At 48.2% G+C, this 15,413-nt stretch overlaps 1 protein-coding gene across 5 annotated transcripts in view; it reads left to right on the top strand.

The window, feature by feature from the left end:
- The window catches only part of LOC6552041 (serine/threonine-protein kinase par-1), a 44,785-nt gene that overhangs the window by 28,352 nt on the left and 1,020 nt on the right, over positions 1 to 15,413 (top strand). Inside the window, exons 5-15 of one of the 5 annotated variants that reach the window (XM_015154568.2) lie at positions 69 to 666; positions 1,167 to 2,315; positions 3,347 to 4,111; positions 4,801 to 5,176; positions 5,468 to 5,725; positions 5,795 to 5,923; positions 6,275 to 6,404; positions 6,479 to 6,621; positions 7,014 to 7,070; positions 7,666 to 7,784; positions 9,993 to 10,934. In XM_015154568.2, coding sequence (XP_015010054.2) covers positions 69 to 666; positions 1,167 to 2,315; positions 3,347 to 4,111; positions 4,801 to 5,176; positions 5,468 to 5,725; positions 5,795 to 5,923; positions 6,275 to 6,404; positions 6,479 to 6,621; positions 7,014 to 7,070; positions 7,666 to 7,784; positions 9,993 to 10,354 — 4,086 coding nt within the window. In that variant the 3' untranslated portion in view covers positions 10,355 to 10,934. Of the gene's footprint in view, positions 1 to 68; positions 667 to 1,166; positions 2,316 to 3,346; positions 4,112 to 4,800; positions 5,177 to 5,467; positions 5,726 to 5,794; positions 5,924 to 6,274; positions 6,405 to 6,478; positions 6,622 to 7,013; positions 7,071 to 7,665; positions 8,956 to 9,992; positions 10,935 to 11,344; positions 15,405 to 15,413 lie in introns of those variants that run through there. The other 4 variants (XM_026976118.1, XM_015154565.2, XM_001980650.3 and 1 more) reach the window with 4 other exon arrangements.

Raw genomic sequence — 15,413 nt, forward strand, 5'->3', positions numbered from 1 at the left:
ATCTCAACTACCATTCGTTATTACTGCTTTACTGTGAGGATGGACGTACTAATACAATAATTATTTAGATTGCCGATTTTGGGTTGTCGAACGTGTTTGATGACCAGCGACTGCTGGGCACCTTTTGCGGCTCCCCACTCTATGCCTCGCCAGAAATCGTGGAGGGAACACCATACCAGGGACCCGAGGTGGACTGCTGGTCACTGGGCGTGCTGCTCTACACGCTGGTCTACGGATCCATGCCCTTCGATGGCTCCAATTTCAAGCGACTGGTGAAGCAGATCAGCCAGGGCGATTACTACGAGCCCAGGAAACCTTCACGCGCCTCCACTCTCATCCGGGACATGCTGACCGTGTGTCCGAGGAAGCGGGCCAGCATCGAGCAGATCTGCTCCCACTGGTGGGTGAACGAGAACGATAATGTGTCCTGTCTGGACCTGGCCGAGGATCTGGCCAATCAGACACCCGTGCGATTGGATGTCCTGCTTTCGCTCACGCCAGCCACAATCACGGCGGATCAGTTGGTGGTGCCATCGGCGGAGGGAGCAGCTGCTGCCAAGGCGGCGGCCAATGAACGCGTGCCCCGCTCCCACTCGGTGGGCTCCATCCGGGACATGGGACCGCCGAATACGGAGGCGGAACGTCGCATCCTGGACATGGTTGCCGGTGAGTCGATGTCCATTGTCCTGCTTGCCGCTTTTGAAGTCGCTTGAGTGGTCCCCAGTGCGTGCGATAGAAGTCCCCAGTGCAGCAACCCGCGCAGAGATGCTTCTGTAGTAGGTTGGGTCGATTTGTGCGGACACAGCACATGTGTAATCTACGAAATTTGGGGTCTAAATCTTTAAATTCAAGTATTGTCTGAATGTTTAACAGACGGAATCGGCAGAATTCTTATTACAAACATGTGCAGACTGTTGTCCATCAAATTATCCCACCCTATTGTGTATATAAATGGAGACTAACTGGCTGCCCAATACACCACCGACACCAACCGACCAACGACCTTACCCACTAACTGATCCCCCTCCTGGAACCAAAATCCAAACACATAATCCCATCACTTGCGAGTGTACCAAACCATTTGAAACTAAAGTCATTTAACCAAACTCATTAAACCACGCCACCCTTTCTCTCTCTCTCTTTCTCTGCCTGTTTCGTGTTTCCAGCTGGAGGAGAAGCCGCCTTGATGCCCTCACCCACCAGGACCATTACCCCCGCCCAGAGTCCGGTGCAGACGAAGAGGAAACTGCAGCCCACTGTTTCCACGGAGAATGCAGCCGGAACCACGGCCAAAAAGAAGGAGAAGCCGGCCAATAGCTCGTTTGTGATCAGCAAGGATGGTGCACCACTGACTGAAGCACCACCGACCATCATCGAACCCCAAGCCACGCTCATGGAGGCGGAGACGATTGCCAATATACCAGAGGAGCTCCCGGTTCCCAGTTACTCCCAGAAAGACATGCAAGCGGTGGGTGATCTATGCGAACAGCTCATGGGAGACGGCACCAATAGCACCACCACAACTGCGGCACCTGCACCACCTACACCACCGGCTCCCACACCTGTGGCTCGCCAAGCCACCAGGGGTAAACTGGATGCCGTCGTTGAGACGCCCGAGGAAAAGGATGCCACTAAGGTGATCAAGAAGTACGTGAACAAGCACAAGACCGCGGAGCTGGTGAATGCCATCAATGAAAGCGCCTCCAAGGCCGCGGCGCCTGTGAGCGCAGTGGCTCCACCACCCTTCGTGCGCAAGTGCAGCCTGCAGGATGAGTCCACACTGAACAAATTCAATGCGGAGCGTCGGAAGTCGCGCATCCTAGAAACTGCAGAGAAGTTCCAGCCCCCGCCACCAGTGGCTGCAGCCGCTCCCGAGAAACCCAAGAAGCTCAGCATACCGGGTGTCAGTGTGGGCAGTTTCAAAAAGGAGTTCGAAAAGAAGGCCACCAATCCACCGACCGCAGAAGGACCTACGCCCGGCGAATTGAGGGCTCAGGAGCAGGTGGCAGCAGCGGCGGCGGCCGCCCAGGAAGCCGAAGCCCTGAACACTCCGCCACCATCGCCAGTGGTGGCCCAATCGCTGGAGGGCAGCGATTCCAAGAACTCGGTGGCCTCCATTTCGCTGGATGAGGCACGCCGCTCCATGGAGAACTCCATTGCCCTGCTGCTGCAGGCCCAGAACGAGTCCAGCAAAGAGGTGGACCAGCTGTGCGCCCAAACGGAGACCATTGGCGTCAGCGAACCGGCCACTCAGCAGGAGCGCGAGCGTAAGTTGAAGAACGCCCGCGCCATTATCGGAAATGCCATTCAGCCAGGTGAGTGATCTTGGCATGATAGATAATCCACTATAGTGATTATGATATCCGTACCTAAGTTAAGCTAAACCACGCAGCGCTTACCAGTTGACTACTAGCATTATTTAGCACTAGTATCCAGGTTCTGGTTGTGCGGCAGGGTACAAGTCAAACGCCAGTTAATTAGGTTGCAATGAAGCTGGTGCTCTTAAAAGTCAAAGAAAATCAAGTAAATTTTCATATCGATCCGAATTCAAACAAAGTATAGTATGTTTACTTAGGCTGTATTTTTGTGCATCTTGTTTGATATATTTTATTTACCTAAAACTATCGTTTGACTTGCACTTGCACAATGCCTGGTGCCATCGTCTTGTTTTCTATATTTACTTTGGCATATATATTTAATTCCTTTCCATTTTCAATGTGTATGTGAACGTTTTGCAAGCCGAGTGCTGCATGGATTATATTTGGCTTTTGGAATATAATCTCCTGCTCACACTCACCGAACTTCATCTGAAGAACCAACAAATCGAAGCGAGTCCTCCTTTCCAATTTGCAATTTCGCTTGGCCAATCCACAAAGCCACATAAAAAAAAAAAAAAAAAAAAGAAATGAAATCCTCAAGCAAGATATACACTCGTCATCATCATCATCATCGAACTCACCTGTCTTTTGTCTTTCGTTCCCTATCGTGCTGAATACCTCATTGTTTTTGGGGTGGATCGATTTGTATGGATTTAAATATCAAAACTTGAAGTGAATTTTTTGCAGAGTCCATGTCCAGCTTCCCAAAGGTCATATTATTTTTGTCAACGCAAATTAGGACTACATAGAAATTGGTTAATGTTGTAAATAGAAAGTTAAAGTGCTTAAAGATAAACTTCATCCTATCAACATTTTCGATTTGGCTGTTTCAGAAATGATTAAATGTAATTTAAGGGAGATATTTAAAGAGTATTGTTAGAAATCCAGCGAATTGCTTCATACTGATCGACCCACCCTGTCTGCCATACATGCTCATCATATTCATTGACTCATCATCTTAATTTTAGTGATACGCAGGCCAACACCGTTTTATGGCATCGGCAACGGCTTTGGCAATGGCATGGGTGGTGCTGGTGTAGCAAGTGGTGCTAGTGGTGTGGGTGGTGCGCCCGGGAACAGTGCACCCAAGCGCGCACAGAGTGGCTGCAATTTTATGGGCTATTCGGGAGCCACATCTCCGGGCACCGCAGCAACATCGCCCCTGATTTCTGGACCGCAAACGGCACCGCCAGTGCTGATCTCACCGAATGCATTGGCGGTTGCCAAGCAAACGATACAGCAAAGGATTTTCGGAGGTGGACTGCTCAGTCCAAATAACCAGCCAGCAAACCGAAGGCCGGCCACCTGGCAGCCGCAGGCTTCCTACAGCACGGCCAGCATTTTCCAGCCGCCACAAAGTCAGAGTAGTCCCTTCAAGATGCTGCAGCAGCAATATCAGCAGCGTTGCCAGGAGGAGCAGAAGCCAAGTTCCTCCCTGTTCACGCCGCCTCCATCGCCACAATATGCCGCCAGCCACGCCTACGCCGGCCAAGCCAACAGCAACTACTATGGAGGCAACAGCAACTGCAACAGCAACAGCGGCAGCAGCAGCAACAACGGCAGATGCAACAGCAGCAACATAGGCAACTGCAACACGACGCCTAATGTCAATTACAATGTCAATTCGCGCACGAGACCATTTAATCATAATCAAGCTCAAGACACACTCAATACCAATGCCAATCCCAGTGCCAGTGCTACATGTGCCTTGCCTGTGGCTATGTGGCTGAAATGTAAGTCTTGGCAGCGGCTCCAAAAAGCAGAAACCCCCCGAATCCGTATCCGTACATCCGAAACCAATACAACCAAAAACCAAGAAAACATGTGCTTTGTGCTATGTGTGCCTGCTAAAAAACAAAAACCGAAAAACCGATGCAATTCACTCAATCCGTTTCCGTTTCCGTTTCCTGTTGCGTTCCTCGATTATTTGTAATTTTCCGCTCCCCTTGCTAGATGAACACTGGCTGGCCCTTGGCAAATTCAAAGGCTAATCAGTTAGTAATTATCCTGGCTTGGTGCTCCTGGCTTCCCTATCCAACAATTCACGCCCGGAAAACCCAAATCTATGGCTCCACCTTTTCCTTGGTCGTTGTTTGTTCTCGATGTGTGGTTGTAGTTCTCGTTGTTGAAGTTGATGTTGATGTTGCTGCTGCTACTGCTGCTGTTGCAGTCGTTGTTGTTCGTGCTCGTTGTTGTTCTGACTTTCAAGTAGTAGTCTCGGCTTAACCCCCTAAACACACTTAGGCGCGCCTTAACCCTCGAACTGCACTCCTTTGGCCTCAATGACAAGTTACTATTGTTCTATTGTGTTCTCTTACTGTTACTGATGCTTTAATTGCTTACTTGTTCCTCTTGCACCATTCATCATGTGTACGTACGATTGGATTAACTTAAAGTAATTGTTGTACTCTTTCATCTGCAGCTTCACCGGGCATCGAGGGGCCTCCAACTCCCCCAGGAGCGCTCAAGACGTCGACGGCCTCGATTACCCTGAAATCGGCCACCCTGCCGCGTCGCAAGATTAACGCCAAGGCGGAGGTCCAGCTGGACATTAAGCCGCGAATCCCGGAACAAGGAGCCCCACCCCAGCCGGCGATGCGTTTCAGCACCGAGATGCAGCATCCGGTGGCCGATCTGCGCAGTGCCCCGCCCCGCGAGGGCCCCATCCCCTACAGTCCCATCAAGACAACGCTGCAGGCGAGGGCCACCAGTCTGGAGCCCAAGGAGCACGTCATCACCATCCAGCGACCGCCCACGCAGCACGCTTACGGGCGCACCAGTTCCAACACAACCACGCGGTGAGTACGGGATTGCCTGCTTTATTGCCTCCATTCCTCACTGTCTCCTCGTGAAGGACATTCCTTGTAATTGCTTAAATGGGTGTCCAAATTAAGGGGTTCCTTTCATTTGATTTGGTACTGATTCCTTTAAGGAAGACACTGTTTGGTTTACCTATAGTTCTATTTGGCTGCGAAAAATCTATTCGTATGCGCGATAAATACGTAATTAGCCTTCTCTTCAGCGCCGTAAAAACTTAATTTCCTGTGTAAGCTTACGATTGATTTTGCATGCTTCATGACCCTTTGCAGTTCCGGCTCGCTGTCACGGCAGTCGACGGTGGAATCCGAGTCTGAGGGGACCACCACGGCCACGAACATGTCGCAGGCCACCATTACGAGCACCTCGCAGCCCATCAAGAAGAGTCCGCGGGAGTTTATCATCCCGATTGCCGTCGAGGGGGGCGGCTTCATTACGCCCCGGGAACGCAGCGTGGAGCCATCGGAGTCGAGCCACACCACCAGCAGTCGCTCCACGTTCACCCGCCTGCGTCCGTCCCGTCGCATTGGGTATGGTTTAAAGTTGAAGTTTCGCTTGGCCTGTGCAGTTTCCTCACTGAAATTTCATTTCGTATGCAGCTCACTGCTGAGCGAGGCAGGCTTCGATGAGGGCTCGCCGTTCCAGAATATGCGCACCACGTCGATAACCCGGGATGGCGTCAGTGGAGGAGCCGAGGAGGAGGCGCGCTTCACCCCGCACCGGCTCAGGTTTGCCCACATCCTTCGTCCTTAACTTCCGATTACTCCTATCTTGATCGGATAGAATTTCCTCTGGCTTGCGATAAGGGAAATGTTGCTAAATATTTCAACCCAATTGGGTTTAAATATTGCCCAAAGTCGTTTAAAGTTATTTAACTAATATTTAAATATCTTTGGTTTAAAATTGATATATATTTGGAACACATTTTCTGTGAGTGCACAGCATGAATACGTAACAGGATTGCTAAATTGAATCTGATTCGCACAGTTTCCTCCTCGCAGCCTCCCTAACTGCCGTTTGATTCGGTTACTCTCATCCTCATGCAAATCTTTCTTTTCTCCCATTTGATACACCCGCAGAAGCTCAAGACCTGTCAAGAAAATTAGTCAAGACAACGATTCGCAAAGCTCCAACGAGGAGGACGACGACGACGATGATGGCTTTGAGATACTCACGGCGGAGAATCTGTTCTCGACTTTGCTGCAGCGGGTAAGACGTCATCCGTCCGCCGTAATGAGGCCCATCTCTCAACGGGAGCCCATGCTCCTTTTGCCCATTTCCAGGTGCGGGCCCTGACGAATCGCCTGAATGTCAACAGTGACCTGACGGTCGGATTCCCCAGTCATTCTAGTCGCCTGCTCACGGACATTTCGCGGCAGGCCCAAAGTCACAGTCCATTCTGGAGCCAGGGCAGTGCCTTTGCCAAGTGAGTGTGCCTCCTCAGCGATGGCGAATCGAGGTTGAAGTGGACCGGAGTCGGAGTTGGAGTGGCAACTAAAGTTGATTGCCATCCCACCGGCTGCCAGTCAGTTAGTCAGCTTATGCAAACGTGTCACGGCACTGGCTCTAGTTAATAATTTCATTAAATTCTGCCGGAAAGTGAGTTGACTAAGAGCCGGCTACTCTTGGCCAAAGACGAGTGCGATTTGCTATTCAGCTTTAAGTCCTAGCCAACCATTGAATGACTGCTTTAACTCCATCCACCGACATTAACTGCAAATTTGTTGTCCATTTCTTACATGCTGCCCTCCACATGCCTTCCATCTAACAATTCAAACAAAAACTCACCAACCATGCTTAAACTAATTATTCGCAAAGTGTGCTTAGATCTCAAGTTAGTTATACCTATAGCGAAACGGTCGAGAAGAAGAAAGTGTAAGTACCAAGCTCCAAAATGACATTTTAATTGGTCAAGAGCTTCTAACCCCATGCTAGAAGTGCAGTGGGTTCAGTGGCCAAATTGAAACGAATTTTTAAGACTGAAGAGTGCTTTCTGTAAAATAAGAATAATTATGATAATGAGTCATATAAATTTGTTGTGTTTTGCTGGTTTCAAAAACACTTTCGATTTAAATGGCTTGCTTGCGAGACGCATTTCATATCTGGCCATTTAATTGCGACTAAATTTGGTGCTGGAACCCACTGTACGCCGCCTTTAAGCCAATTAAACCGCCATCCATCAACCCATACATTCATCCATTCCGCCCAATACCTGGCCGTCTCTCACCTGCTCCTGCACCTCCTCCTGCTTCCAGGTGCGGGGAGCGCTGGCTGAGGGCCTTGGACATTACGGGGCGGCTGCGTCGTTGGCTGGGGCATGCCCCCAAATGCTGCCTGTAAGTTGGCAACGTGTAGCGTACCGTGTGTAATGTGCAAGTCCCTCGGCAGAAAGTTCGATAAGCAGTGAATCCGCTAATGCATTGTTCTCACCTGTGTCCAACCGTTTCCAACTATCTGATGTCCTTCACAGCCGCCTGAACAGCAGCAACAGGAGCGGACTGGAAGCTCCGTGGCGGCACAGCATGTCCCGGGATCTGGGCAGCGACATGGAATCGATGTTCTCGCGCACGGGGGCCACGCTGCCAAGAGGTGAATATCACAGAATAAAGAGTAAATACCTAGATCAGTAGTGAGAAGTGAGACACGCCAGTCAGAGCCGGAAAAGTGCCGGAAATCTGATGCCGCAACGATGAAGCAACCACACAGACAAACAGAAAAGAGAAAAACAATAGTAGAACTAAAGAAATGCGCTGCAACGTATGCTACGTAAATAAGAGTACTTTCAATTTCAATATGCCTATATCGTATACTTAAACCTGTTTTATTTCAAGTAGTTTTTGATGTCTGCTAAACAAAACAAGCAATCAACTGAACACAGATCACCGATCAAGTGAACTACCTTGTCTAATTAGTCTAAACCTTATATTGTCCCATAAAATCCAGATAAAACAATAGCCAAACAAAAACAAACACAACACAATTAATCATAAGTGTCTACTGTAATTATCAAGTGAAAATGCCAATTAATACTTAAACAATGACAAATCCATTATTTCCGTTGAAGACTATATTTATTTGATTTACTGTTTTGTGTGCGCGCACAGTTCTTAATAGCATAATTCAATCTCTATCAATATTCACTCTATACTATCTCTATCCAGTGAACTACCTATAACTACATATATATATATATATCTAAATGCTGTCTGTCTTAGAACACCACTCTTTTGTTATTAACCCTTAATGCCGCTGACGCTTACAAACCTAAATCTATTTATTGCTCTACAGAAAAGCAAAATCCACTCCACTTCCTACTTTAACTTATGCACTATTTATTTATTTATTATTATTTACCCCTGTTTATTATTTGCCTTTCAAATTTTTGTTCTGCACTCATGCAATGATGATGAAACCTAAGTTACAATGCAAGGAAGAGCCAAGAATTTGTTAAGTCAATAAAAGTGTAATCAAATCGTATTCAAAGTTCTGTGTACCAGCGCAGTAACATATAGAGAAATGCTCAAGGAATTTATATATTCATGTATGGCGAACCCGAATCAGGCTTAACCCTTGACCTAAATGTTATCCGAATTGAGATGATGATGAAAATGAAAATGTTGATGGCGAAATAAGGAGATTGTACTTATTGTTAACAATGAAATAAACTAAAGCGAATGAAACCAATACCTAATAAATTTACTACGTTTTGCAGTGAGAACAACCACATAGATGACAATAAAAAATACAATTCAAAATGAAAGAAGACAAAACCTACCTTTCCTTATTTTATTTGAGGTGACCACTGAGATTTTGTTTTCGCAACCAAAAGAATTGTTCGATATATACTTTCTTTGGTAAATTAATTGTTGTACAGTTTTTTATGCAAATGGCCCCGCTACCTTAAATTTGTTTTAGTTTTACCAACTCGTTATATACAAATATATACAAATATATATATATATATATATTTCTAGATATATATATATCTATCCCTCACCAACAATAAACAAACAAACTACAAGTTTTCTAATGCGCTAACCCAAAAACCAAAGACAAAGTTTCAAGTTGATTTTCCCAGTTCTTCTTATTTTTGATGTTTTTTATTAGTTACAAACAAAATTGAGCCTGAAAAATGCCAAAGCCGAATAATCAGTAAACGAAATTAAAACCAAAATTTGTGTTGTACAAGAAGTTTATTTGTTTAACACCACTAAGCTCACACGCACACACATACCTGCCAAACAAATACATGCGCACCGACCTACCAACACACCCAAAGCTTCTCAATGTAGTTGACTCTGTCCACGCTGTTAAAAAACCGCCAACAAACCAGCTAAAAACCAACCAACCAAAAACTAACTTGGCACTAAAAAAATTGTAAAAAAAAAACAAAAACAAATATCTGAGTTCTGGGCTTTTTTTTTTGGATAAATTGTTAATAGAGTAATTTGTAACTGTGATCCCAAACGGCAATCTCTTTTGATGTGAAACAGAGTTCATGATGGGGCAAACCCAAGAAAAAAATGTCCAAAACTTTGAATACGATAATGTACAGAACTGAAACTCTCTCTCTCTCTCAGCTACTAATCTCAAACTTGTTACGTTCATCATCATTCCATACCGTAGAGAAATCCTAACCCGAAAGTCATGATCAAGTACCATATCCGTAGTGAATCGTAGTTAGTAGAGTGTTACTTGAGTGATTTGCAATTCAGCAGCCGATGATTCGATGTATTACCAAATAATGATTTTATTATTGGCCGTTTACACACGTTTCGTACTTACTTTCGTTTACAGTTGGTTTAACTACTTTAACTACTACTACCACGCCCACAAAGCATGTTATAACCATTAACCAGAGTCCGTTCAGAATCGCCAACAAATCGCATCCGGGCCATTTCGCCACGGCCACGGCCACGACCACGGCCAAAACGGTGGCCGTAGCCGTAGCTGGCGTTCCGAAGCAGCTAACAATAACCACCACGACCACCACCAACAGCAATTGCAGCAGTAACAACGCAAACGCCAACGCCAACGGCAGGAGCAGACCGCCAACAGTCATCCCGGCCATAACCGCAACCACACCCCAGCTGGCCAAAACCACTAGCAGTAGCACCACCAATACCAACACCACGACCACCGGGCCAAGGAAGCCATAAGCCAAGCCAAGTGGGTGGTTGTGTAGGTGGCTGGGTGGTGCTGCTCCTATTAGACTGGCCAAACAACAAGTTCCATTTTTATGTTGCCAAAATTCGATTAGCATATCTGTTTGTTGTTTAAATACTTGTTTTCACTTTCGCTATCTAATTGAAAAACTTTTTAATTAACTGCCAGCCGAGCAGCTGGCACTCGACTTTTAACTGTTATTATATTTTTTAAAATTGAATGGAAAACCGTGTAAATTTTATTTAAGGCAGCTCTCCCTCAATACAATGAACATGTATTATTGTGATTTTGATTTTAAAATTAATTTTAAACCTCAACGAGTTAATCATACTCCAGTCATTTTTACTCAAATCCATTCGCCTCAGTCAAGCAATTCCTCTAGCGCAAAAGCTTCAAGCATACCAACTAAGCAATACCTTTACTTTTACCTAATATCTAATACTAAAATCGGTAGATGAAAACTGAATACTGATAAAAACTGATAACCGAGAACTAAACACTTATTCAGAAGTACCACAAAATATGAAACTATTTTTATACCTACACCAAGTGAAATAAAACATGAAATCCAAATTGACCAGCATTTTTGTTACCGCTCGTTTTCGTATTCCTGCACGTAAGCTAATCCCAGTTGTCTTATGATTTTGTTAACCTTTGTTGGATACTCGTAATCCTCCATCCTGCAAGTTTGTTAAGTGTTCGAGTTGAAGCTTCTCCGCTTTGATTGCGTCTCTGGAAAGTAATTCTTTTGGTTGCCAAAACGAAAACGAGAAAAGTTTTCAGATCTCTGGGGCTGATGAAGTGGGGCAGTCAATCAATCAGTGAATCATTGCAATCGCCATGTAAGTAACCCAGAATAATTGAAATGTATCAGTTCATTTGGCAAGTAAGTGGAATTATCTTTTAATCACATAGACGTTTCTTTGTTCCCTATAAGATAGGCCATATTATTATATTCTCCATGGCATCTTAACCATTCACAGGTCATCATCAAGGCAAGAGCAAGCCCAGTTCAGCTCCTGCCCAAGTGGAAAAGGGTTCCACCGCGGGCGCTTCAACCAGCACAGCCAACAATGAGGAGCCCTTGGACCTGGCCGATTTGGATCTTTCCAGACTGCGTCTCAGCAAGAAAGACCTGGAAACCCTGTCTAGCATAACTCCCGGATTGCCCAAGTGCTTCCAGGAGCAGCTACTTGCAAAACTGCCACCCACTCAAGCTCGCAAGCTGTCTCGCACCCTGAGCGTCCAGACCAGCGCACCCAGTAGTTGCTCCACTCCCAAGGTGTACAAGCGCAGCCAAAGCGGCGGAAGGGGCTACCAGCCGGAGCAACAGCAACCGGAGGAGCTGACCAAACCACTGACCACTGACGCCCCCAAGACGACGTCAGCAAGCACAGCGATTTACAGGCGAAGCCTCAGTCGCAGCCAGGCACCCACCCAAAATTCTGGTCAGGATGCCGACAGCCGGGCTGCCCAAACGGCCAAAAGCCGCAGCAGCAGCGTCTGTAGGGATGACTATGGGAAATCCTCACTCTGCAGCAGCAGCACTTACACCAGCGACATTAGCGAAAAGTACAAGTACTACTCGCCGTATCTGAGCAAGTCCAGCAATGTGAGTCCATCGATAGCTTCAAAGGATGGGCCAGAGAAGCGATACAGTGCTGGACTAGGACGTCCTCCGAGTGGCTGCCTCTCGCCTCCACCGCAACTGCCGCAAGTGGCTGCTACTGAAGGCACCAGTTCCCTGAGGGTTGGACGTTCCTCGCAGCGTCGAATTTCCCGCTTTCTGCGTCCCGACTTCTTCGATGAACCTAGGGATCGGGACACCCAGAGCATGCTCAGGGAAATACGAGAAAAGTCAATCGATCGCCAGGATCAGGAGCAGAAGCAGGCGCAGGACTTGAGGCGTCGCAAGCATAGTTTGCCCAACGTAGAGCAAGCGGAGCAACCTGCAGAAACAGCACCCATTAGATCCTCCATGCGCCATTCACGCAACAAGAGCATGGAGCTGTTTACAGATGCCGAATCGAATGGCCAAGTTAGGGATACTGTCAAGACAGCAACATCTCGACAACGAAGTGTTTCGAAGGCTCGAGAATTGGAAACGGAACTAGACAAGCACGAGCTGGCGGATAGAATCCTCCAGGAGCTGCAGCTCCTATCCGCTGTAAGGAGCCAACATGACCAGGCTCAGGAGTCGGAGAAAACAGAAGAGACCTCCACCATTAAGAAGATAAAAAAGCTGAAGCCCAAAGAGTCCAATGAGCCAGAGGCAACGAAAATCGCTTCTACAACTACCTCAAGTACAACCACTTTGGTCAGGAAGGTTAAGAAGGTGGTTAAGAAAACAGACGAGACCTCCAAGACACCAGGAACAGAAAACGCAGAGCTCGCTGGCTCCGCGCCAAAGGAAACGAAATTAAAGAGACCCAAATCCTATCCCATGAAAGATCTGGGACTAAGTCTCAAATCCTCAACAGAGCTCCCAGAACCGACCACATCACTTCTACCCACTAAATTACCCAGCAAGCTGCCTTCAGGAAACACCAATGAATCCGCAGTAGAAGCAGCTCCTCGCGAGAGTCGCCTGATGAGACCCAAAAGCTACCCGGCCACCAAATTAGCCACGCCTAAAGAACTGCGCAAGGTTACTCGAAGTGGAGTGGCCATACCCACAATAACGGAAGCCATACCGACTCCTTCGGTTATGCCAACGCCCACAAGTTCCAAGTCCACTTCGGAGGAGAAATCCCTGTCGGCCACGCCAACCGGAACTATGTCCGCCGTAACAGATGCCAAAGATACAGTTTCTTCTTCCAGCGACTCCCGACCCACAACCATTAAGAAGATCATTAAGGTGTCGAAGAAGTCCAAGCTAATGCCACCTACTCCAGTGACACCAACCACGACTGCTACCACCACTGCAACCACAACACCAGTAGAGAGCTCCAAGGAGTCGAGTCCGGTCATCAAGGCGAAGGAAAAGTCACCGGAAAAGAAACCTAGCAAGGGTTTGCTTTACGCTTTGGGACAGAAGTTTGAGAAACTCCGAGACTCCGCCATGAGCAAGGAGAAAAAGACTGGCTCTGCTAGCGCAGCAGCATCTTTGGCCTGCACCCAAAAGCAAGGATCTCCCGAAGAACGCAGCTCTCCAGAGAAGTACAAGAAGATCGTTCCGGATACAGAGAAGTCCCAGCCGACTGGACTCTCGGAGGACAAACGGGCGGACAAGCGATCCCGATTCGACACCATGCTACGCTCCTTGAGGGAGAGATCCGTGCCCAGGTCACAGCCCAATGGACGCGTGAGTCCCAAGCGAGCTGCCAGCGTGGAGGAGCTGCACGCAGGATGCCCAGAGGGCCCAGAGGGGCAGGGAAAACAAGGCGGAGCAGTTAACAAGATGTTCGGAGGATTGTTGCGCCGCTTCGATAGGGAAAGCAGTGAACAACGCCGGGTGCGGAGCACCCGATCCACCAGCAACATAGAGCGGCAGGTTCGCGAAGAGCAGGATCAGCTGCTGGACGCCTCGCTGCCAACATCGCCCATCTATCAGAATGTGGTGAAGAGTACGAAGAGCAAGGTCGCTCCGACGCCAAACGGCGAGGAGAATTGCAATTGCGAAACAGCTTGCCCCGATTGCAGGCAAAACAAAGGACAGAACCTGACCACCAGCGGTGCTCCCAACAACAACACAACGCCGAGCAGCAAGGAGAAGCGAAAGGGTCTGATGCTTGATCTGGCCAGCACCAATGTGGCTGGCAGTGGTGCTGCCAGCTTGGTGACCACCGCGACCACAACCACGACAAGCGGAAGCAGTTATCGGGGATCAAAAACCAATCCGGCTTTGATCAATGGAAATGGAGGGGGACTGGGAATGGGCATCTACTCAAATCTGCCACCCTATCCGGGAGCCATGAAAAGTGCCAGCTCCAACAACAGCTCCAGCCAGCAGTCCATGGAGAATGCCACCAACAATAACTCAACAAATACCAATAATAATTGCAGCTCGCAAACCTCTAGCTACAGAACGTCATCGGCACACGAGATCAATCGGAACAATCCGCTCCTGACGCCCTCCTTCGAAAACATTGCCAACTACTCCTCGGACTCAAGGAGCTACCAAGATGACTGCGCCTCCACCTCGACTTTCCTATCGCCCACCGAAGAGCCGGAGCTGTATTTCGACAATTGGTCCATATGCTCCGAGGACAACTATATGTTGCACGCTACGCCCTCGCCCACAGTGTCCCGGTTGTCGAGGGCTTCCCTGTCCTCGCCCACTCGCTGCTCCGAGAGCTCCGATCCCAACGAGAGTGTGATCGACAGGATTAAGCGGCGTAGCTTCTACAGTCGATTCAATGAACAAAAGAAACCTCGACGCACCAGCAGCATTGTGGGTCCATCGGCGGTCAGGGACTACTATCGGGAGCAACAAGCGGCAGTTAAGGCGCGCTCCAGTAACAAGCTGCATGCCTCGGACCTGGACCCACCACCAAGAGCTCATTCACCGGACATTGCCCAGCAGTTCTTTAGACCCCTGAAACTGAGTCCCGTGGGCACGGAGCTCAAGCCGCCTGTCTACCGCTCCACTTTGGACTACTCTGCATCCTCGGCGGGGGCCACCAGCAAGCCAAGGAAGAGCTTGAATGACATAAGGAATACCTCGCCCTCGTTCCTCAGCAAACGTTACGAGACCACCGACTACAGTTCGGTGCCCATGCGGTACAAGAGCTCCTCCAGTTCGAGTCCAAGTAATGGAGCCATTGCCAGCGGCTATTACAACACCTACAATCCAAAGCGTAGATCTTCGTATACGCTCAATGGTAGTCTGCCCACAGCGACTAGTGGAAGCAGTGCAGCAGGAAGCAGCCACCTGGATGGTTACGCCACCTTGGGCAGGAGGTCCCTTCGTCCATACGACCATCGAACGATGTCCCTGCTGGAGCCTCCGACCTCGAGCAGCAGTCGAAGTGGCGATGGAGTCTCCTACCAAAGGCGAGAAGCAAGGACACCGGTTAGAGACTACACATCCAGCATTTCGCGGTGAGTTGT

This window comes from Drosophila erecta, unplaced genomic scaffold, assembly GCF_003286155.1.
Source record: "Drosophila erecta strain 14021-0224.00,06,07 unplaced genomic scaffold, DereRS2 tig00000000-arrow-pilon, whole genome shotgun sequence".
Taxonomy (NCBI): domain Eukaryota; kingdom Metazoa; phylum Arthropoda; class Insecta; order Diptera; family Drosophilidae; genus Drosophila; species Drosophila erecta.